The 23,818-nt window shown below is 36.3% G+C and overlaps 1 protein-coding gene across 1 annotated transcript in view; it reads left to right on the forward strand.

Annotated features, from left to right (window-relative positions):
• prpf6 (PRP6 pre-mRNA processing factor 6 homolog (S. cerevisiae)) overlaps positions 1–23,818 on the forward strand; it is a 47,542-nt gene that overhangs the window by 10,833 nt on the left and 12,891 nt on the right. The window contains exons 3-13 of the mRNA XM_026921436.3: positions 984–1,102; positions 1,343–1,421; positions 1,582–1,758; positions 4,868–5,008; positions 13,559–13,653; positions 13,884–14,040; positions 15,348–15,510; positions 17,619–17,737; positions 17,819–18,037; positions 21,056–21,178; positions 22,001–22,122. Of these exons, the coding sequence (XP_026777237.1) occupies positions 984–1,102; positions 1,343–1,421; positions 1,582–1,758; positions 4,868–5,008; positions 13,559–13,653; positions 13,884–14,040; positions 15,348–15,510; positions 17,619–17,737; positions 17,819–18,037; positions 21,056–21,178; positions 22,001–22,122 (1,514 nt within the window). The remainder of the gene's footprint in view (positions 1–983; positions 1,103–1,342; positions 1,422–1,581; positions 1,759–4,867; positions 5,009–13,558; positions 13,654–13,883; positions 14,041–15,347; positions 15,511–17,618; positions 17,738–17,818; positions 18,038–21,055; positions 21,179–22,000; positions 22,123–23,818) is intronic.

Genomic DNA, 23,818 nt, shown 5'->3' on the forward strand with positions numbered 1-23,818 from the left:
AATCAGTCGTAAGTTAATTAGATGTAAATCAAAAACCACATCCCAAAGGTGTTCTGTTGGATTCAGATCTGGTGATTGGGAAGGCCACTGAAGAGCATTGATCTACTTGTCATGTTCATGAAACCAGTTCAAGACAACTTTTGCTTTGTGACATGGTACATTATAATGCTAGATGTACCCAGTGGAAGATGGGTAAATTGTGGCTGTGAAGGGCTGCATATGGTCAGCAGTAATACTCCAATAGCCTGTGGCATTCAAGTGATAATTAATTGGTATTAACAGACCCAGAGTTTGCCAAGAATACATTCCCATGCAGATTGGGTCCATGGATTCATGCAATTGGTGCCAAATTTTGACTCTAGCATCAGTGTGTGTCAGCAGAAATCGAGATTTATCAGACCAGGCTACATTTTTCTAGTCTTCAACTGTCCAGCTTTGATAAGCCTATGCCCAGTGCCGGCCCAGCTTTTTGTTCTTGGCTGACAGAAGTGGAACCTAATGTGGTCTTCTGCTATTGTAGCCCATCTGCCTCAAGGTTTGGCGTGTTGTGCATTCTGAGAAGCTTTTCTGCACAACACAATTGTACAGAGTGGATATCTGAGTTACTCTAGCCTTTCTGTCAGCTTGAACCAGTCTGGCCATTCTCCGTTGACCTCTCTCAACAAGGCATTAGTTCACCGGTTGTCCTTCTTTGGACCACTTTTGGTAGGTACTAACCACTGCATACAACCCACAAGGCTGACAGTTATGGTGATGCTCTGACCCAGTCGTCTAGCTGCAGGATTGGGACAAACTGAAATCCCAGAGATATTCTGGTAACAATTACCAAGCTCCCACTAAAACTACTATATCCATATTGCAGACCCATATGTTAGCAGACCCATTGTATCAGTAATAGTAACTGCCTGTAGCTCCTCTTGTGTCCTTGGACTTGTTCAGGATAAAAACTTGAGCCGATTTTTGTATTATTTTATGTGTTGTAGTTTAATGGGTATGCTGGTAGCCTGTTCTCGAGTGGACCTTATGAGAAGGATGATGAAGAAGCAGATGCTATTTATGCAGCGCTGGACAAGCGGATGGATGAGAGACGGAAGGAAAGAAGGTCAGAGCTTCCTCTTTTTAAAGTAGATTAGAGTTAGACAGACTTGCAATACTGCTTGCCAGGTGCATCATAGTTTGCATTGGTCTCTTATGAAGTAAGGTGCATGATGGTATTTCACTATAACTGTTTAGTATGATTTTTTTTTTTTTTACATAGTTACGTGGATTGGTTTGCTTTTTTTCATTTAAACATTTTGCAAATTTTTTTAACATTGTTGTTATTATGTATGCACTTGCATAGGGAGTTGAGAGAAAAAGAGGAGATAGAGAAGTATCGTATGGAGCGGCCCAAGATCCAACAGCAGTTCTCAGATCTGAAGGTACCTTTTTTTTTTTTTTTTCCCTCTGTACTTTCTTGTGGGCAGTGAACATGCTTTATTAATTGTGTCATACTGTATATTGTGATATAAAGCAACATGCGCATGAAGACAATTAAATCTTAGATAGAAATAAATTGATTTCCCATTCTTTTTTGTGTAGAGGAAACTAGCTGAGGTGACAGAAGAAGAGTGGTTGAGTATTCCAGATGTGGGTGATGCCAGAAACAAGAGACAAAGAAACCCACGTTATGAGAAACTCACGCCAGTGCCAGACAGCTTCTTTGCTAAACATCTACAGACTGGAGATAACCACACCACTGTTGACCCTCGACAAGGGGTAACATTCATTCATTCTTTCATTCAGTTGTTTGTTTGTTTATTTAATACACAAAGCCACATTATTAAAATATAGTTGGTAGTAATGCATAGGTAAGTTTAGGTTTATTAATTTATAACTGAATGGTAATCTGTACTATTTATAATTAATCATTTAATCTTTTTATTTTTTATTTTTTTTTTTATTTTATTTTTTAATAAGTTGTCAGCTGATCTCTACTAACTATTTAGTAGAGCTCAGCTGACTAAGATGGTTAACTATCTAAATGTATTTGGACAGTTATCTCAATACAAACATCCCGGAAGTGGTGTTATCAATCATTTAGAGACTGGATCCAATGTAGTTTTATAATAAAAAGACAAGGCTTTATTTATATATTTTCCCCAATCTGTGATTACCAGTAAGATCTTATTTTACTTACGGGCGATTCCATGTCAAATCAACCAAGGGGTGGAACCATACCTTCATAGAAGTGAGAACAAAAAAAAAACATAAAATAAAATTACATTTTTGAGTAAACTCTTGCTTGTTTCAAAATGGAAGCCATTTTAATATTTGACCCAGACACACTTAGTGATGTGCCACACCCCTTTTTTTGGAACACTAACACAAAGTGTGCATGCTCTGAAGATGAAACTTGGCATATTGTATATATGATGGTATATATAATGTAATCTTTGATGTAGAATCAGAATGTGGAATCAGTATTGGTATATCTGTAATTATTTCGGTGATAAATGGCAAAAAACACTTTTTGGGGTACCCACGTTTAACTCTCCAGAATCCTACTTCTTTCAAACTGTCAAGCCACAAATTCTGAGACATTTAGCCTCAGTTCATTGTACAAATAAGAGAAAGTTAGTATGTGCCCTATTACAAAAAAGTAGCAAAAGCTCAACTATCTATATTTTTTGCAAATTTTGCTAAAATATGTGCAAGAATGTACATGGAAATGCAGATAGTAAGTTGGAGTGGGAGTAATCATTTCACTTAATAAACCATATAAACCATATCTAGCTAAAAAAAAGTATATTTTAAGGACAAAATAAATATAACTGTCCTTTCAAATGTTTTGTAATGTTTATATCAACCATCAGAATGACGATGGCAAGGAAAAACTCCCTACGATGATATGAGAGACACCTTGAGAGGAACCAGACTCAAAAGAGAACCCATCCTCATCTGGGTGTCACTGGACAGTGCAATTATAAATAATTTCTCTTCTATTATTGTATACTACAACAGACATAAGTCTACACACCCCTGTTAAAAAGGCAGGTTTTTGTAATGTAAAAAAAAAAATGAAAGCAGGATGAATAATGCAGGAATATCTGACAAGCACTCATTACTTTTTACATGTGACAACAATACCTCGTAGTCCTCACATGTCTGGGCTACGGGAAAGAGTGGCTAGACAGACCCCTTTCTCACAAAAAACATCTAAGCTGATCTATCACCCTAAACCATGTGGCAAAATGTGTTATGGTCTGGTGAGACCAATTCCAAAGAGTATAATAATTCCATAATTCCGAAAGGTATTTTTGGTGCAAAAAAAAAAAAAGAAAGAAAAGAAAACCATACCCACAGTGCAGCATGGTGGTGGCAGCATCAAAATGTTTGTGATTGTTTTTCACTACTTGTGTTAACAGGAACTTGAGTATGAGCATCAGTAACTTAAAGTCTATTATATCAAACTGAAGTTATTAACGGCTCAGTGATGGAGACTGGAGTGCATAGTAATTGCAGTCCAAACTTTTTGTCTCTTACCCAAACAGATAAGCATGTGATAAAATTTAAAGGTGCTTCAGCTTAGTAGTAGTTTAGGGGTGTGCACAGTTATGCAACCAGGTTATTGTACATTTTTTTTTTTTATTGTTCTTTTTTTTTTTTTGCCTAAAATTATTCCTAGTGTTTTTCACTTTAATTTATAACATGCAATTTCACAATAAAGGTAGAAAAAGTTCTGACATGATTTCTCTTGGTTTTTTTTTTTTTTTTTTTTTTTTTTTTTTTTTTTTTTAATAACATCACAAATCCAGCCATTTTAACAGGGGTGTGTAGACTAAAAACAAACTTTGGTACAAGGTACCAACTTTGCTTTTGTTAATTAATACATGTTCTTTCAAGTGGTATAGTTCTTTTAATGGTAGACCTTTTCATATATGGGCAATATGCATTTTAAATATAGGCGCAAAATGATCTTTTCATTTTAACACCTCATAAATCAAAGTTTGATTTCTTTCAGACATACACCTAGTTGCTAAAAATAACTGTAACATGAGTAATAGATATGAAAATTCAAAAGTTCTGGTGTGCTTTAGTATGGAGATAAAGAGGGCCAAAGAACCAAGAAACCGTGAAAGATGCATAAAATTAAAAAAAAAAAAATTCTAACGTGAATAGTTCAAAAGTAATGACGTGAAACTTTGTTACGTTTATTTGATTTACTGTAAAATTAGGGCCTTGTCGCCTTTTTGAAGCCTCTATATGTACTAATGCAGATAAAAGCCTGAAATTTTGCACTATTTATTGGGAATAGTGATATTATTTTCAGAAAGTATGAAGCAAATCTGAGATGGTCAGTTGGGAGGCCACTAGTGATCATCATTTTTGTGCTCCCCTTGTTTGATGGACATGGACACTTTGACATGTTCTCTTATACACTGTATCCCAGAGGAGCATATAACAGTTTTTGAAGACCTTCTTTATTCTGCAGTGATCCTACAGTGCTGAGTTCACCTATGGTTCACATTCACCTTCATATTTTTTTTTTACCCTGCACTAATTAAATAGTGCCTTACTCTGCTACTCAGGCCACAAAACCACCCTAAGTCTGTGTACCGCAAAACAGTTGAATGAACCGAGCAATTCACATCAGCTAACAGTATGTGGCATCCTGTTTGCAGGCTGCAGACTGAGGAAACAATTTAATTGCTCTCAAAATGCTGTAATTACATAGCTCAGTAAACACCTCAGATATGGCACCTTAATGGCTTCTATTTGAATTTTTTTTATTTGTGAGATCAATAGAAATCAGTAAAAATTCTGAAATTGCTATACATTTAACATGTTTTGCATTTCTATTTGTATAATGTCCTGTTTTACACAGCAATTTGGTGGTTTGAACACACCTTTCCCTGGGGGATTAAACACACCATATCCAGGGGGCATGACGCCAGGGGCTGGAGAGCTGGACATGAGAAAGATCGGCCAGGCCAGAAACACTCTGATGGACATGAGGCTCAGTCAGGTATGCTGGGAGCTAGGGCTAACAAAATGTGGTAAAATCAAGGTAATAGATCTGAAGATGGATTAAGCCACCGGACTCCAATGTCCAACTTGATCATGGGCACCACTGGCCCTACCTCATTAAAATGTTTCAATATGTTGGCGTAAACAACAACTAATATAAAATAAGATGTCTCATTTGCCTTTCTAGATGGCATGAGAAAACATGTTGAGGTGAGTTTTGCTAATTTGCTAACAATAACTGGCTTTAGTAGGGGGTGTAAATTTTTTCTTCCATGCTATAAGATTTCAGTTCTTACAGCAACATTTTGATATTTGACAATACCACTGGATTTGCCATGATATGATACAATTTTGATTCGTAAGGCAATGATTCAATTTTTGACGATACCACTGAATCAACTATGATATAATACGATTTAATGGCCTCAGATCAGGCAAATCACTTTGATAGCCTATTTACACTGTTTAAAATATGATTTTTACACACCAGTTGCCTATCCTTTTTTGATGTATGACCAATTATAATTTATAATAATCCGTTTCAGGTTGTTGCCTTGATTCATTTCCATCGTTGACTTATAAATTAATGCATCGATCAAAATCGTCCAACTGTTACATGCCTAATATGTAACTAAGTAGGCCTGGTTGGGTTTTTTTTTTTTTTTTTTTTTTCCTTTCTTTCAATGATCAACCATCATTGATTGCAGTAGATACCATAAATTGGCTAGGCAGCAATTCAAATTGTAGCTAATGGTAAATATTGGTCATTCAGGTGTTATTTTACATGATTTTTTACTTTTAGTTTATATTTTACTATTGGTTATTTGCACGATTTTACTTGATTAAAAAAATGTGGTGTTATTCATACATATGACCAGCAAACTTACAGGGATTAAATGATGTTTTCGGGCAAAATGATATAGTCGCTTTAAAACGAAAATCATCTTTCAACAGTTTTAGATAAGTGGTAAAAGTTACTTTTCACATGAAAATTTGACATTAACTTAATTTAATCCATTGAGTTCAGTTTAAAACATTAAAACATTTTCTTTCACTTTTTTGGCTGGATACTTCCACTGTTAATCAAGTACATGTTTACATACACCTAAGATAAAGATATTCAGTCTCACTTTTACACAATTCCACATGTTACACATTTCATATCATATTTCTTTTGGTAAGTTGATTAGGGCCTCTGCTTCCCAGTGTCAGTCTTGTCTGCTTGTTCACATTAGAGGTCATTTTAAAACTGTCAATTAGAGAGACATTTATTTCACCTGTAATGAGCTATATCAGAGTGTGAGTGGGTGAAAAGTTTACTTACACCAACTGTCTTTTTAAATAGTCAGGAAGATTTCAGAAATTAATGTAATGATTTTTAGAAGCTGCTTGTTGTCATAATTAGGAGTTAATGGGAGCATACCTGTAGCTGAAAATGGACTTACAGTCAGGACTGTAAATATTTGGACATTGACAAAGTTATTGTTATTTTAACTGTCTACCACAGTATATTGGAGTTGAATTTAATGTGTATAAGCTCAAATTGCCAAATTAACTATTTGTTACATTTTTAAAAAACAAAGGGCAAAAAGCCATATGAGTAGAGGTGCAGCTAACAATTATTCTGATAATTAATTTAATCTATCAATTATTTAATCGGGTTATTTAAAATATATTACAGAAATATTAAACAAAAAAAATACTTTCAATCAATTGATATTACTAAAGAACTCTTAACTAGGCATAATTAGATAACAGATCCCAGACTGAAATACAACTTGACTGACATTTATTAGGTAATCTGTCACAGCAAGAGAACATTATCACGTGCGTATATTGACCAAATGAGACACTGAAACTAAAGGTTCTAAACAGTTGTTCTAAACTAAGTGGTTCTAAACACTTTTTGCGACTGTATTCAGTGGATCTTGTTGGATTGTGAAGTAATTTTCTGATCTTGTTAAGGTTGCAAGCAGGCACAAAACTTGGAGAAGAGGAATAGTTTTATTGATGCTCCAACAGGTGTTGTGTCTCCAAGGTTCAGTCCTCAACTCTCTCCCTACATACAAAAGTCCTTTCTTAAAACATCTTACCCAGGATGCTAGCACAATGTCAGCACACAGATAAAAATGTCTCCTAGGCCCTTAAACACATTCCTGTTCACAATATATGCTCTGTGAGGAGATTTTCATTAACACATGAATTTTGAAATAATTAACCTGCTCCAGTAAGTCTGAAAATTACATACCATACCTCGCTGTAAATATCAACAGTAAGAAGAGCTATAATGAAAAACCATAACTATTCTTCAGATCTAACTAAGAGCATTAGTGAGGTCAGGCACTATTTTCGAGCACAGAACCCAGTGGTATAGTCGGCATTCCAGGATTCAGATCTGGGCTCTGACTGGGACATCTAACAGATGTTTATGCCACGATAAATGTTAAACATTTTGTGTAAATCAAATGGTTAAAATCCTAATTAAGTCTTTCCAGGCTGCAACACTACAAAGTGTTAAAGTTCATGAGGTGAAAACTAATGCAAGGCACTCTACATCAATTGATGATAGGATATAAATTATATTCTCTTATAAATTATATTATAACTGTAATGTTCAGTCTCATCACTGACACAGCATTTCTGAAGCATGTATTAATATGGTGATATTAACAGGGTGATGTATGTAGAGAGGTGAAGCACAGTGTTCAGGAGTCTGACAGCTTGGGGGTAGAAGCTGCAGAGCCTTCTGCTAGAAGGGCAAATACTGTCATGGTAAAAAGAAAGTACACCCTCCTTCAATTCTATGGTTTTATTTTTCAGGGCCTAAATAACAATTGTGTGGTCCTCACCAACTTTTATAAACAAACAAAGGAGACAAGAACAACAGATTTCTATATGTAGATTCAATATTTATTTTTTTCCAAAAAGTAAACCAACATTCAGAAACCAGATGGGAAAAAATAACTACACCCTTCCTACTTCCACAGTCATTAAGAGCGTAATCAGCAGCCGGGTGTTATGCATGAAATGCACAAGATTAGTTAATCATCAAGAGGTGTGACTATAAAAGCAGAACTTTTTGAATTTTGGTGTTTTGGAGCACTCGATTTATGTCTACATCATGGTAAGAAGAAAAGACATCAGCTATGACCTCAGAGAAGCAAATGTTGCTGTTGATCAATCTGGGAAGTGTTATATGTCCATCTCAAAACAATTTGGAATTCATCATTCTACAATGAGAAGGATACAAATGAGAATGTACAAATGGAGAGCATTCGAGACAGTTGCCAAGCTTCGCTAGAGTGGGTGAACTCAGTCCAAGGTCAGACCATTTAATGCTCAGAGATGTAAAGAAAAACCCTAGAGCTACATCATGTGACCTACAGACCTCTGTAAGCACATTAAATGTTTGTTCATGACAGTACAATCAGAAAAAGACTGAACAAGTATGGCTTTCATGGAAGGGTGGCTAGGAAACAGCCCCTTTTCTCCAAAAAAAATATGACCACAAATGTTCTGGAGCAATAGCCTTTGAACTGATGAGACCAAGGTGCAGATTTTGGGTCATCACCCGCAGTGCCGTGTTTGGTTTTCACCAAACACCTCATACCAACAGCTTAAACTGAGCTGAAAATGGGTCATGCAACAGGACAGTGATCCCAAGCACACCAGCAAATCAAAATCTAAATGGCTAAAGAAGAAAAAAATCAAGGTGTTGAAATGGCCAAGTTCTGACCTCAACCCCATTGAGATGCTGTGCTGGGATCTTAAGAGAGCTGTGTATGAACAAATGACCAAACATCAGTCAACTGAAGCGATGTTGCAAGGAGGAGTGGGCCAAAATTTCTCCAGTGTGAGAGACTGATGAACTCCTACAGAAAGCGTTTCCTTCAAATTAATGTTGCTAAAGGTGGTTCTACATGTTACCGAATTATAGGGTGTACTTATTTTTTCCAAACACTTTGAAACGCTTGGTTTCTGAATGTTGGTTTACTTATTGTAAAAAATTACTACATATTGAAATCTGTTGTGATTTTTTTAAAAAAAATTTTTATTATTTATTTATTTTTTTATTTTTTCACCTGAGGTTGGTTGGTTGTTTGTACAAGTTGGTGAGGACCACACAATTGTTATTTAGGCTCTGATAAATAAATGACTGTATATAATTACATCACGTTAGCTACCGCTATTTCATCTGTTTTCATCTGAGCCAGCTGTTTGAATTCATCACTGTATCGTACCTAATTAACATGTAGTTGAGAAATGTAAGTGCAATATATTAGCTGCTTTACTATCTTAACTGAACAGATCTGATAAACTATGTTAATATTTATATCCTTTTATATTTATTTATGTTATCCCTTACTCCTTGTATTGTATTCTTCTGCATCATTAGGAGGGACACTCAATTTCGTTGTACCCTGTGCAATGACAATAAAGAACCTATCTATCTGAAATCTCAATTTAGAGGTCACAAAAGGCCTTTCACGGGAGTGTGTGGAGCTGGCTAATCTTATTTAATTTATTTTATTTTCTTAAGTACTTTAGTCAAACTTCATTTTGCTTTTTATGTCTATCATTTGTTTTGAAATCTCTTTTATTTCTTCATTGTTTTTATAAAATGCTAAACGAGGAGGACTGGAAGATGGATATGCTCAGTTAATAACTGGAATAACTCAACTCAATGCCCAGAAAACTTGCCTGGAAATGGCCCACGAGACCTGCCGTGTACCTGGAGTGGCCATTTTACCCCGACCTAGGGAGGATCATTGGAAACACGATTGCCTAGACAATAGGGAAACCGGTTCTGCACAACTTCCACACCAAACCAAGACCAGAATAAGACCAGAAACTGACGCTGGGAACAGGTTGCCTTACAGTAAATCATTATCCGTTATGTTGATGGACAGGACTGTAAAAATTCTGTAGTCTACTACTCATAGTCTACTTTTATTCAATATTTTTCTTTTTCTTTTGCCATCTGAACAGTTGGGGCCCTTCTTGTAGAAACTGTGTTGTCATATCCAGTAATGAATAGTAGCCTTTCTGTTGCAACTTTAAATATTTAGGTACTGAAATAAGATAAGATAAGAGAATCCTTTATTTGTCCCCAATGGGGAAATTTGCATTGTTACAACAGCAGATAAAGATATAAAAATATATATATATATATATATATATATATATATATATATATATATATATATATATATATATATATATATATATATATAAAGTATAAAAATATGAGAGAGACACACCAAGAATGCACAAAAACACAAACACACAACAGTATTAAAGTGACCAAACTGCATTATTGCACTGTTCCCATGAGATGGGGGGTTACCAAAGATTTATTGTCCAGTTAAGTGGTGGGGTCTGCTGGGAGCAGTGCTTTTTTTTTTTTTTACAGTCTCACAGCAGCAGGGTGGAAGGACCTGCAATACCGCTCCTTCACTCATTTGGGATGGAGCATGATAGTGGCATGATTGTTGGTATGAGTATTTCTCTGACTGCTGATCATCTGGGATTTTCACGCACAACAGTCTAGCATTTACTCAGAATGGTGCAATAAAGAAAGAACATCTGGTTCTACTTCTGTCAGCCTAGAACAGAAAGCTGAGGCTGCAGTGGGCACAGGCTCACCAAAACTGGAGAGTTGAAGACTGGAAAAATGTAGCCTGGTCTGATGAATACCAATAAATCATTGCTTGTATGCTACTGCCTGTTTGAGTAGTGCTGTTGGCCATGTGCAACCCTTCATGGCCACAATTTACCAGTCTTCAAATGGCCATTTACAACATGATAATGCACCATGTCACATGGCAAAAGTCATCTCAAACTGGTTTCACGAACATGACAATGAGTTCACTGTTCTTCAGTGGCCTTCCCAGTCACTGGATCTAAATCCAATAGAACACCTTTGGGATGTGGTAGAGTGGGAGATTCGCAGCATGAAAGGGCACCTGAAAAATCTCCACGAATTGTAATCATTATAATTATAATATGTGAACATGGACCAGAATCTCAAAGGAATGTTTCCAACACCTTGATTGTGCTGAACTTGAACTTTGCTCCAGCTAGTGGTAAAGCATCTGTTTTTATGCTTCCCCGGAGCTTGAGTCTTGGATATGTGTGAAAAAACTTGCAACTGTTTTTAATAAGCATAAACACATAGTGCATACAAGAGTAGAGGATGTACGTGATCATAAGCATGAAATTTAAAAAGGTCAATTTACCACACTTCTAGCCAGTAAAAAGAAGCAAACGCCAACTAAACTCATAATCTCTCGCCCTCTGCCCACATTTAGGAGAGCATATGAAACCTTTGTTTTGAGACCAAATTTTATCGGTGAACTGTGAGAAGAGAATCAGCCAAATGTGACATGTAAATAGAGAGGTAAATGAAAAATATAGCAACACGATGTAAACTGTTACTCTGTTCAAAAGCTCCCGACATACCACAAGAAACAAAAGAAGTAAATGGTTAAAGTTGTCAACCCCAATAAAGCAAAATTTTAGATGGCCCTACCAAATGTAAGAGCACTAAATAGCAAAATGAGCATTTTTAATGATCTATTTGTTACATTTTATGATACTGACTAAAACCTGGCTTAGTTCAGATTAGTCCACAAAATTATGATTTTATCCATACTGTGCATGAGGGTAAGAAGGGGGTGGTCTAGCTACGCCCCCCCTTCCCAAATATTTTTAAATCCAAAACCATTTGAAGAAGTTTCCTCCTTTTAGTATCTGGCAGTTTTACTCAAAGACCAAGAACCAGTGTTGCTAATGGTTGGTTATCATTCCCCAAATACTCATTCATTCATTCATTATTTATTTGTTTGTTTGTTTTTTAAATCAGAACTGTCTGAACTATTATCTATATGTAAATCTAATCATGATGGGCTTCTTCTGACTGCTCGTTTAAATTTTCATGTTGATAAAGCCTCAGACAAAAAAAAAAGCCACTGAATTCATGCAAAGTTTAAGCACATTAAATGTTATTCAACACAAAAGTAGTCCAAAACAGTCATGGTCACACACTAGATTTAGTCATACACTACTACTTTGACAAATACTCTACATTATAAACCTCTCTTGCATGTTATGGTCAGTGATTTTAATTATCAATCTGTTTCAGATACTATTGCTCCGGGGGGGGGAAAGGCTACTAAAAAGAAACCATTGACTATAAAAATGCCATGGAAAATGAACAGATAATCCAACTAAAAAGGCACTGCTGCAAAGCTGATTGCGATGGAAAACTAAATTAATCTTTTACTATAAAATTTTTAGAAATCAGATCAGTTTTGAACAGTGCGATATGAACAGAGTCAGACTTTCTCAAAATGTATAAATGATAATGGACACAATCTATGATTTCTATTTTCAGTTTGGACCTCTGTATTGATTATCATAGCCCTAAATCAGCCAGTGATTCTCAGTGAGACTTCACGTGTAAAATATAATGACTTTGCATTATTTCTTGACTCAAAAATCGCTCGTATTCAGGTACATATTGCAAGTCCAAAAAACCTATAATGGATTCTATTTTTACTCCCTGGCAAAATACTGTAGATGATTTTAAGATTAGTGAGATAAAACTCTAAGCTAAATTCTTCCACCTGTATTTTAGATACTGTTTCAACAGCATTTTTAAAAGAAATATTTGATCATTTTAAATGGACCTTGTAAACTGTTATTTGGAATCAGGCACTTTCCCAGATATGCTTAGAACAGCAGTTGTGAAACTTTTAGTTGAAGGAATCGAACTTTGATTCCTTGCTCCAACTATAGACCGTTATCTAATCTTCCATTTTGAGTAAAATACTTGAAAAAGTAGTATTCTCTCAGCTAAATGAGTTCTTAAATGAAAACAATATTCATGAAAAATACCAGTCTGAAATCACAGCACTGTAACAGCATTAGTTAAAGTAGTAAATGATCCAAGATCGAATGCTGATGCAGCGGATGATTCAATACTTATTTATCTGCTGGTTTTGACACTACAGATAGTAAAATGCTTCTTAAATGGTATATTATTTTATTACTGGGCTTTTAGAAAGTACACGGCAGATCTTTTTTTTTAAAAAACAATGCACAAAAAGTTGGTCTTATTTTTAAAAATGCACAGATAAAAGCAAAGTCTTTAATACTATAGTTGCAAAAAAAAAAAACTGTATTTTCACAGTATGTAAAGATAGAAATGTTTTGGCTATTGCATGCTTTTGTAAATCATACCAGTTGTATTTGTAACTTGCTTATTCACAGCCATTGGGTTTTAAAAGGTCACCAGTGATTTGAAAGTGTGCTTGAGTATATTGAATATGTTGAGCCTGGATGGTCTTAGTCTAACTCTGGCATGTCTGACAGCTTAATAGAAGTTTTAATTACTTATATTCAAGCCCATTCATTCTCATTTACTTAAGCAGAATAGGCAGTATCCTTTCATTAAGCATTGACTAAGCTGAAGCTATCCTATATCTTAAGGGACTAGTACAAAATTTAGCATTTATACTAAATGTTATACTATATGTTTATACAGGTTTCTGATTCTGTGAGTGGGCAGACTGTAGTGGACCCTAAAGGCTATCTGACAGACCTCAACTCCATGATCCCAACACATGGAGGTGACATCAGGTAATTTACTTGTGCTGTCTTTTATACAGATTATCTTTCAAATAGCACTGATTTTTAATTTCAACCGTCAGTTAAATACATCTGATTAGGTTAGTAAATTAGTAATTTTTTTTGTGAAAGATTTGTTCAAGGATTAGTTTTGAGTGTGTTAATTGTACTCTTAAGCATATTCCCACCCATAAATGATTCTCTGATCTTTCATGGCTTATCTGTGTGTGGTTTTTGTGCAGCGACATTAAGAAGGCACGTCTGTTGTTGAAGTCAGTGAGGGAGACAAACCCACACCACCCTCCTGCCTGGATTGCCTCGGCACGTTTGGAGGAGGTTACCGGCAAATTGCAGGTGGCCAGAAACCTCATCATGAAAGGAACTGAGATGTGTCCTAAGGTCAGCTGAACTGTTGTTTCATATGCAGACACGTACACACATAAATATATCTACCCCCTGTCCCCCTTAGACATTAGATCAAACCCAAGTAAAAAGTCAGCTTGCTTTGCTATAGGAAATGAAATTATTTTACTCAGTAGTGTCAGGTGTAGTTTATCCTCCTGAACCAAAACATCTGTATGATGTCCATAATATGGTTATGTATAAGGGGGGAAAAAAAGGACTGCTGCTGTTTGTGTCAATGGTGTTCAGTTGGATATAGCTTACTGAAGTGGTTCAGAGTAGTTTTGCAACTGAGAGAATTGAAATGGAAAAATTCTCCACCATAATCACCATTATTTTATAATAATAATGAGCTGGGAGAGCAAACAGTCAACAAGACTGACAAAATTTATTCTTACAAAGTAATTCATGTCAGTTTTTAACTTAAACAGTCTTCAGTATCTGGCGTGGGAACTTTGTCTATGATCTATTCGCTAATCTACTAAGAAAGCTGGACACAGGGTCAGCAAGACCCTGGTATTCTGTTGCATTCGACTAGGTCATAACTCATACCAACCTGTGATGAGGAAAAAAAAAAGAAAAGAAAATGCACCCCAACTCAGATATCCTACTCAGGAGCTCGGAATGGTCTCCTCAACTCTGAGTTCAGCAAGTAAGCAAAGTGCCCTGTCTTACTTTTAGTAATTATAATACAGTGGTGCTTGAAAGTTTGTGAACCCTTTAGAGTTTCCTTTATATCTGCATAAATGACCTAAAACATCATCAGAGATTCACGCTAGTCCTAAAAGTAGGCCAAGACCCCAATTAAAAAACGAGGCAAAAATATTATACTTGGTCAATTATTTATTGAGGAAAATGTGAGTGACAAGTATGAGAACCTCTAGGATTAGCAGTTAATTTGAAGGTGAAATTAGAGTCAGGTGTTTTCAATCAATGGAATAGCAATCAGGTGTGAGTGAGTGCCCTGTTTTAATTGAAGAACAGGGATCTATCAAAGTCTGAGCTTGACAACACATGTTTGTGGAAGTGTATCATGGCACAAGCAAAGGAGATTTCTGAAGATCTTAGAAAAAGAATTGTTGCTGCTTATCAGGCTGGAAAAGGTTACAAACCATCTCATTAGAGATGGTTTTTTCATCATCTTTATAATGTAAATTTTATTGTAAAGAAAACATTAAACTGAGTATTAGTTATTGCAAAGGATGTTATTCACAGATTAACAGGAATGTTGAGCTATGTCTAAACATAGCCTGGTTAAAAACCCATAAGGATAGTATTTACAAGTGTGTATTTTTGATGTGCAGAGTGAGGATGTGTGGCTGGAGGCTGCACGTCTGCAGCCGGGAGACACTGCAAAGGCAGTAGTTGCTCAGGCGGTACGTCACCTCCCTCAGTCTGTGCGCATCTACATTCGAGCAGCTGAGCTTGAGACAGACATCAGGGCTAAGAAACGAGTCCTGCGCAAAGGTCAGTAATTGAGTGACTCTCATTTAAGGAAAATTCCACTATTTCTTACAATTTTGATATTGTGTTTTTCTTTTTGAGTTAATACTAAAACTACCTCCTGCTTTCCATTCATTTTTTATGTCTTCCTCTTTTCATTCCTTTTACTTTCTTTTATCTTGCTTTTTCATATGTGAGACTCCTCTTCCCAGCAACAATGTGACAGTTATTGTTTCCCTTTTCCTAATTACTCACTCAATTTCAGCTCGATGGAGCTAATGTCTTTGAAAGAGCAACACTACAAAGTTCTACTTTATGGATTCATTTATTGTCTCAGTAAAGACATTAACAAACCTTGATTCACAAATATATTCTGTGATTCACAAATTTTTTCACAAAGTCACAGACATTTTTTCTTTTAATTAAATGTAAGGAAAATTTTGTCGTTGTTGGTTTGTCTTTTGTAAATTGGTGCATATTGATAAACCTTAGTACTTTTGAGACAGTCCTACCATGTCCCTGATACTTTTCCTGGTACTTAACTATGGGATTTGTGTAGCATCTGCATTTGTAGCAGTGTTTTGCAGCAGAAGTGTATTGATGTATATGCATCTTATCTAATCTCTGTTCATAAGCATTAAAAAAAAATGTGATCAATAATACGATACATTAATTTAAGATTCAATTTAAAGCTGTGAGACTGCATGCTACTAAATATACTACTAGGCTATGTCAAAAAAACATTGCATCTCCTTAAGTGCATGCTATTTAGCAAATCCTGTTAGATAGCTGCAGGCGTAAGTTAAAGTATTTGATTACTATGGAGAAAAACACATTTGTGAGCTGGAGCCTGACAGGGCTTTTTCAAAAATCCACGAAAGCAATAAGGTTCACAAATTTGCAGCAACTTTCAAATGAGGTTTCAACAATCAGAAAATTAAATTAACATTCACAAAAGTTGTGTGATTTGCTATACATTTAAGTAAATCACAGAATACACTTGTTCTGATTCCATACTACTTGAGTGAGTTTGCAAATGAATGAGTTTAAATAATGTTCATATTCGTAGAGCTGTGCTGAATTAATAAGTTGAGTAATTTTCTATAACGGCACGTCTTTGACAGTAGTGCCAGTTGCGGGTTTATTTTAATGTTTTATTTTAAAGTTTATTACAGGGCAAATTACAGGTTTATTTTAATGTGCGTGTCCGACTACATTATTGCTTATATAGTAAAAAAAAATTATACTCTGACTGTTCTATTTTTGTTGAATAGTTGTATTTTTTTTTTTTTTAAAAATGTGTGCGATTCTTAATGGTGATTTATTGAATATTTTTGTGATGAGACATTTATTTAGTATTCTTGGAAGTCAGTTCCAGTGTCAGCACTTTGTAATAGTTAGAAGTAAGGTGATTAAAGTTTTGTGATGCCTGTAAATCTTCAGGACGGTTTCCTGGTAAAATGTCTATTTCATTATGGTACTTAACCAACAACTTGATTAAAGCATAACATTCATCTGCCTGGTCTCTGCAGGCAGAAAGCATAATTAGATAGTAAATAGAAAGTAAATTACTACATTGTTTTGGTGACATACTTTGTGTTTTCTTAAAGTATTGCAGTATGTTATAGACAGAAAACCTCAATTTCAAATCCTGAATCTTCCTCATTTTTGGCCAGAATTCAACCACAGCAACCTACAGTAGATGCCTGTCAAGTGCATTCCACCAGATAGTAGGACCAGTTACATGGCAATTCTCAGCAAGGTCTAATCAGTGAATTGTTTTCCTTTCTTTATTTTTTTTTTCCCCCTTTTTATTCATGAATCATATAGAGCTACCACTCACTCTTGGTACAATACAAACATTGTAATATATTACACTGTATTCCTGGGACCATTGTTCTTTAAATACATAATATTAAACACGTAGCTCATCTGGAATCTCAAATGGCTTTTTTATGCCAGTTATTAAGTTTTCAGAATCTGCATCTGAATCTGAAGTTTTCAGAATCTGCATCATGCAGTTTTACAATAGATTAATGCATTGGTTGCATGCTTTTTTAAATAAATGGAGAAGTTTTTGTTTTCTTTTTGTGTGTAATGAGTTCAGTGTGTGTGTAAATCTACAACTGCAGCTCTGGAGAATGTATCTAAATCAGTGCGCCTGTGGAAGACAGCTGTTGAACTAGAGGAGCCTGAGGATGCCAGAATTATGCTGAGCCGAGCTGTGGAGTGCTGCCCAACTAGTGTAGAGGTACACCCATACTCTGAAACTCCTGTTCAGCCATTAATGTGTTTAGTATACCTCTAACATGTCACCTCACTGTGCTATTAGCTCTGGCTTGCCTTGGCCCGGTTAGAGACTTATGAGAATGCAAGGCGTGTTCTGAACAAGGCCCGTGAGAATATTCCAACTGATCGGCACATCTGGATCACAGCCGCCAAGTTGGAGGAGGCCAATGGCAACACACAGATGGTGGAGAAGATCATTGACAGAGCAATCACCTCATTGAGGGCCAATGGGGTAGAGATCAACCGTGAGCAGTGGATTCAGGTCAGCCACAAATGCTTATGAATAGTTATTTCTAAGCTAATGTGATTTGCTTTGTAGCTGCCGCCATAAAATTAATCATTACAGTGATGCATGACCAGCATAAAGCATGTTTATTTGTGCATCAATTGTCTCTCATTGGAAAAAGATTTTTGAAATTTTTAGTGTCAAGTTTCCAAGATTGCAATTTCAAAATTTGAAGTCAATACTTCAATGAATTTTTGGTGAATTAAACCAGAAAACCAAGCATTTTTTGCTGCATGTCATGTGTCGGAGCTAAAACACTAGGTGGTGGAGCCATTGTTTTCAGTTTGTCTGTCTGTCCAGCCAAGATTCTAGCACAATATCTGATGAGCAAGTGGTTGAATGTTTGTAGGATTTATATAGAATTATAACATTAATTGTAACCAACAGATGAACTGATTAGTTCATTGTCTGGTTTCTCTCAAGGTTTCTTCCTCATTGTCTCAGGAGTTTTTCCTTGCCACCGTCGCCTCTGGCTTGCTCATTAGGGATAAATTCACATATTTACAATATATTTTTGAATCCATTTATTTCTGTAAAGCTGCTTTGTGACAATGTCCATTGTTAAATGCACTATACAAATAAAATTGAATTGAATAAAATTAGATTTTGGAATTGTTCCAAACAAGGTCACAGTCACAGCAAGGTCAAATGTCTGAAAAACAGCTTCCATCATTTTTGATGTATGTTTTTAAGGGTATTTTTGTATATATTTGTACATACAAAGTAGTAACAAGAAGGAGCAGACTTGGTGGCAGAGGCATCAAGTTTGACTCGTTTAGAAGGCCTGCCAGAAAGGTTAGTTTTTTTTTTTTTTACAGTGTACAGGAAATTATAATCGTGCTGTACAAATACACTCACTCAAATCTCTCATTTCCAGTCCATTATTTGTAATTGGATAAAGGTTAACAGGTGGCATGGTGGTGTTTTCATCAAATGCTGCTTTTTTTTTCTTTATTAAACGTACATTTGATGACTGTGTCCAAAGAGTTCCTTTTTTACTTTCAGTCCACAGCATTTGTTTCCAAAATGTCTCTGCTTTACCTAGATATTGTTTTGCATATGTCGGACATTGACTTTCATGATGAGGTTGCAGGTAAGGTTTCCTTCTGATGACTTTCAAGCAGATCATGTTTGTGCAAGCAACACTGTAAAATACAAGAGTGCACCACCACTCCTGTCAGCTAAACTGTATTGCGGCTTCTTGCTGTCATTTGGGAATTTTGCTTTGCATTTCTGGCCAGTATATGTGCAGTTCTGTCTGAACATTCTTGATATTCCACATCTTGCCTTGACTTCCACAGTTCCTCTTAACAGCCATTTCTTAACATTTCTGATAGTGGAAATTGGATATCTTTTATTCCCTTGCTTTGTAGGCAGGGCTTGACAATTAAGCATTGTCATGTGGTTGTCCTTCAAACAAGTACAATTTTTCAGTTGTGGTGTAAATACAATTATTTAGAAGCAATAGAACACTGAGGAGAGTATATCAGCTCGTAACACCTTACTTGAATCATTGAACTTTAAACATCACCACACCAAACAGTAGCTGGCAACAGCACTGTTGCGGTCATGGAAAGAAGAAAATGCATAAACTTAATTTTTCAAATCAAATCCCTTTATTGTAGTTAAAGAAAAAAAGTGCAGTGAATAACAATAGTATTTATGTACAAATGTGTATTTGTGGCCAAAACATTGCTACATAGTGTGTGTGTGTGTGTGCGTGCGTGTGTTTGTGTATGCCACGCTCAGTCCAGCACTTCTGTATCAATAAACACGTCTTGACTCCCAGGGGTTAAACCTTGGTCGATGTTGCCTTTGGCTGCTGGTCCACCATCTCTCCATTACCAGTCTGGCATCAAAGTGCTCAAGAGCTGGGCCATCCACTGATGAAAACAACAATCGCTGCAACTTTGCTGGGCTCAGGCTGGTCCTCCAATCAGACTACACTTTTTTACGAAAGACAGCTGAATTGTACATATGCAATAAACTCGATTCTCTGCGTCAGAAAAATAAACTTATACTGGGTAGCAACGTAGCTAGCTACAGAGTTTACGGTAACATTATAGCAAGTGTACGGAGCTGTGAACATGACCTCAGAATGTGGCAAAGTATGTGAAGGTGGTGTAAGAAAAGCATTAAGATTACTGTACAGAAAGATGGTTTGACCTAGTGAAAATGGGCCCATGTAAGAACTGTAGCTAGCTAACTGCCACAGTTTCAATATTAATGTTAGCTACAGTGAATGTCTTATTCATATCTCAGTTGTCAGTCATAGATTATTTTCAGCAGAAGAGTGTGAACTTGGTTATAACTGACTATCACAAAAGCCAGTTGTTGTTATTATTTGGTTATTGACATTTTCAGGCTACTTGTCTGGTCAGGCAAGTAAAATTCTTTCACTTGCCCATCCAAAAAATTCACTTGTCCTGGACAAACGGTAACGTCGGGCCCTCGTAGGAGTCGGTTACATTTATTTTAAGATCCTTAGTTAGTTGCTTAGAGAGGAGTTCATGTTTGAGTGTTGGCACACAGTTTGAAGTGTCAGAGAATGCATTATGCTTTAGAATTTATACTAATTGCAATTCTTGACCTGCCTAATGAGTCCTAATAAGTCAGATAAGGCCTTTTGAGTTAATTAAGGTCTGAGAATACAGTTTGGAGGGTGTTCAAACATTTGCACTGACCTCAATTTCTATTTTAATTTTTTCTTCTATTTTTAGTTATTAAGTAACTGTGCATATTTAACTGTGCAGAGTTGTTCTTTTTTTTTTTTTTTTTTTTTTTTTTTTTTTTGCTGTGGCAGTTGCTTTTACTTCTTTTCACTTCAATCAATAAAATATATAATCTGGCCAAGGGTGCCCAATCTTTTGCATACAACTGTATCTAATGTTGGTTATAGGCTCTACTGTTCTTAAACAGATGAACTGCATTGAAGACTAATGTTGTGCAGACAGTGCTATCCAACAGTGTTAGATGTGTCTGTTTTCCTTACAGGATGCTGAGGAGTGCGATAAAGCTGGTAGTGTGGCCACTTGTCAGGCTGTGATCAGAGCTGTCATTGGCATCGGCATCGAGGAGGAAGACTGCAAACACACATGGATGGAGGATGCAGAGAGTGTGAGCAACTTCCTTATTAGAATTTTTTTTTTTTAAATCTTTTATGTCTTGCAATGGTAGAGACTTGGCTGAGGTTGATGTGGGATCAACCGAAATTAAGTCAAAGACATGACTCTGAAGTTGATGATCATAGATCCAGTTGGAAGAAAATCTAATGCCCAACTCTGTTCTGGATTTTATACTGTGATAAGGCAGGTCAAATTTCCTGATTGGTGATTGTTCAAAGGGAAGTCCTGGGGTGGAATTCCACTTCACACACCCTTAAGGACTGCATTTTGGGGACACCTTTTTGCATTTTTGAAAAATGCATAGATCATGGGCCTGTTTTGTTTCACATTCATGGGACTTGCTTCAAAGTTCCAAGCATGATATTACAATGCATGTGACACCAAATATCACCTAGTTGTTGAGTTCAGTGTGCCTTTGAGAAAAAGAGAGGGATTCCAAATTCATGGATCATGCAGTTTTCACACCACAGCACAGTACATGAAGGTGCAGAGTGGCCAGGAGTCTTTGGTGTTGGGGCCATCCTGGTTTTTGGTCTTACAGATAACCTAAAGTGAGCAGAAAAAACAAAGTTGAATTTATGTAAGCAAACAGTGTCCTCCTTAACCATATGTCAAGCTTTCTTGGTATGGTTTATAGGTTTTACAGGAAAGGTCGTACTTTAGGGGTTATATCGCTGGCAAAGTTTCCACAACTGCACACTTAAATCGAAGGATATAAAATGTTATTGGTTTTAATTGTTTGTGTTCTTATGTTACATTTAAACAAGATCTAACTTGGACCTTGCTGTCTGTGTGTGTTTTGTGTGCATTCTAGTGTGTGGCTCATGGTGCATTGGAATGTGCTCGTGCCATCTATGCCCACGCATTGCAGGTCTTCCCAAGCAAAAAGAGTGTATGGCTGCGAGCAGCTTACTTTGAGAAGAGTCATGGCACACGGTAAGACAGCAGCTCTAATGTAGACAGATTATTAGTAACTATTTTTCCTTCTTGTCATTTATCTTGAATCAGTTAGGCTATAATCACAGTTCCACTCTGGTGGACCATTTGAGGAACTAAATGTGATGAATCATGTAGTAGGAACCCCTCTGCGAATAGTTGTAAATACAGCACTGAGTAACAGTGAGAGCCTGAAGAAGAAATCAAATTCATCTGCTCTCATTGGCTACAGATGAAACTGAACCCAGTTTATCATTTACCTATTTGTGTGGAAGGGCGTGGACAAAATCTAACTGTTGCATCTATAAGAACATATTTGGCATGTCATATCTAAATAGCTGTAAGGAACAGCAAAAATAAACACCACATGATTTCCCTTCCTATGTCTTTTCCTATGCCCGAATGTTTTGGGATAGTTTCATATCTTTCTGTGCAGTTTTTGAGTTGTAGCTGGGGTGGGAATTTTGCTGAAACCTGGCAACCCTCCCCATGTGCAGAGGTCAGCATTAACATGCATTTTTAAACTGACCAGGGAGATGGATATGAAGTTTGTGGGATAAGAGAATTCATTTCCAATAATGTTTAGTACATCTTTAAAATTCTAGAACTTTTTTAAATAAAGTTTTCTAAGAACTGCTGCCATAATCATAAAGGAACAAAGAAATCCCAGGGCATCTTTTCCCAATATGCTTATACTGAACATCCTTTCAACACTTGGTACTGTTTGACTTTCCTCTTTTACAACTGTTCAGATCAATTAAATTTTATTTATGTAGCCCTTTTAACAATGGACATTGGCACAAAGCAGCTTTACAGAAATATACAGTATAAATTCTGGGTATAAATTTAAAATTTATAAATTTGTGCCTAATGAGCAAGCCAGAGGTGATGGTGGCGAGGAAAAATTCCTGATGACCTGAAGAAACCTTGAGAGGAACTAGACTCAACAGGGAACCCATCCTCATCTGGATAAATACCAGATAGCGCCATTATAAGTAATTTCTCTTCTATAACTGTATACTATATAGTGCTATATAGTCAGACACTGCAATTGTGTAAACAGGAACTTTATGAGCATCAGTCTCATTTCTGAGTTCATTCCAGTTTTAACATAAGTCTATTTATTGAACTGAAGTTATTAACTGTTCAGTGAACTGTGCAAATTGTTAGCAGTTGCTGTCCTAAGCCTATCCAAGGAACAATATCTGACAGGATCACTGGTATCTCAGGAGTAGCACGTATTAGCTCGAGAGAGAGAAAGAAAGGAAGTGGGGAGATAACACAGATTTTTAGTTATGCTCTTGTCATTTAATGGTTAAAGAAAAAGTACATTGTGCACAGAGTGCAAGCAGGGACTCTGGCAAGACTAGCTATGACAGCGTAACTAAAAGGGAGGGCCAGAAGATAACACGGACATGAGGGCACCCTGTGACACAATGCAGCTAGCCACTCCTTATCCAAACATCCCAGTTTACCAAAATGCACTATGCCCATGAGCCCTCCACATCGGTACCTTTACTTAAGAAAAAACTATTAACGAAGGGCTTGACTGAAATGTTTTCATATAGTCCAACCCAGAGGTAACAAAATCATGGACTGTTTTTTCTGCGTCATACAGTGGTATATTTACAGTATGTCACTACACTACATTAAACTATGTGCATTAAAGTATACAATATCACTATCCAGTGCCAAC

Source organism: Pangasianodon hypophthalmus, chromosome 16 (genome assembly GCF_027358585.1).
Source record: "Pangasianodon hypophthalmus isolate fPanHyp1 chromosome 16, fPanHyp1.pri, whole genome shotgun sequence".
NCBI classification, from domain to species: Eukaryota; Metazoa; Chordata; class Actinopteri; order Siluriformes; family Pangasiidae; genus Pangasianodon; species Pangasianodon hypophthalmus.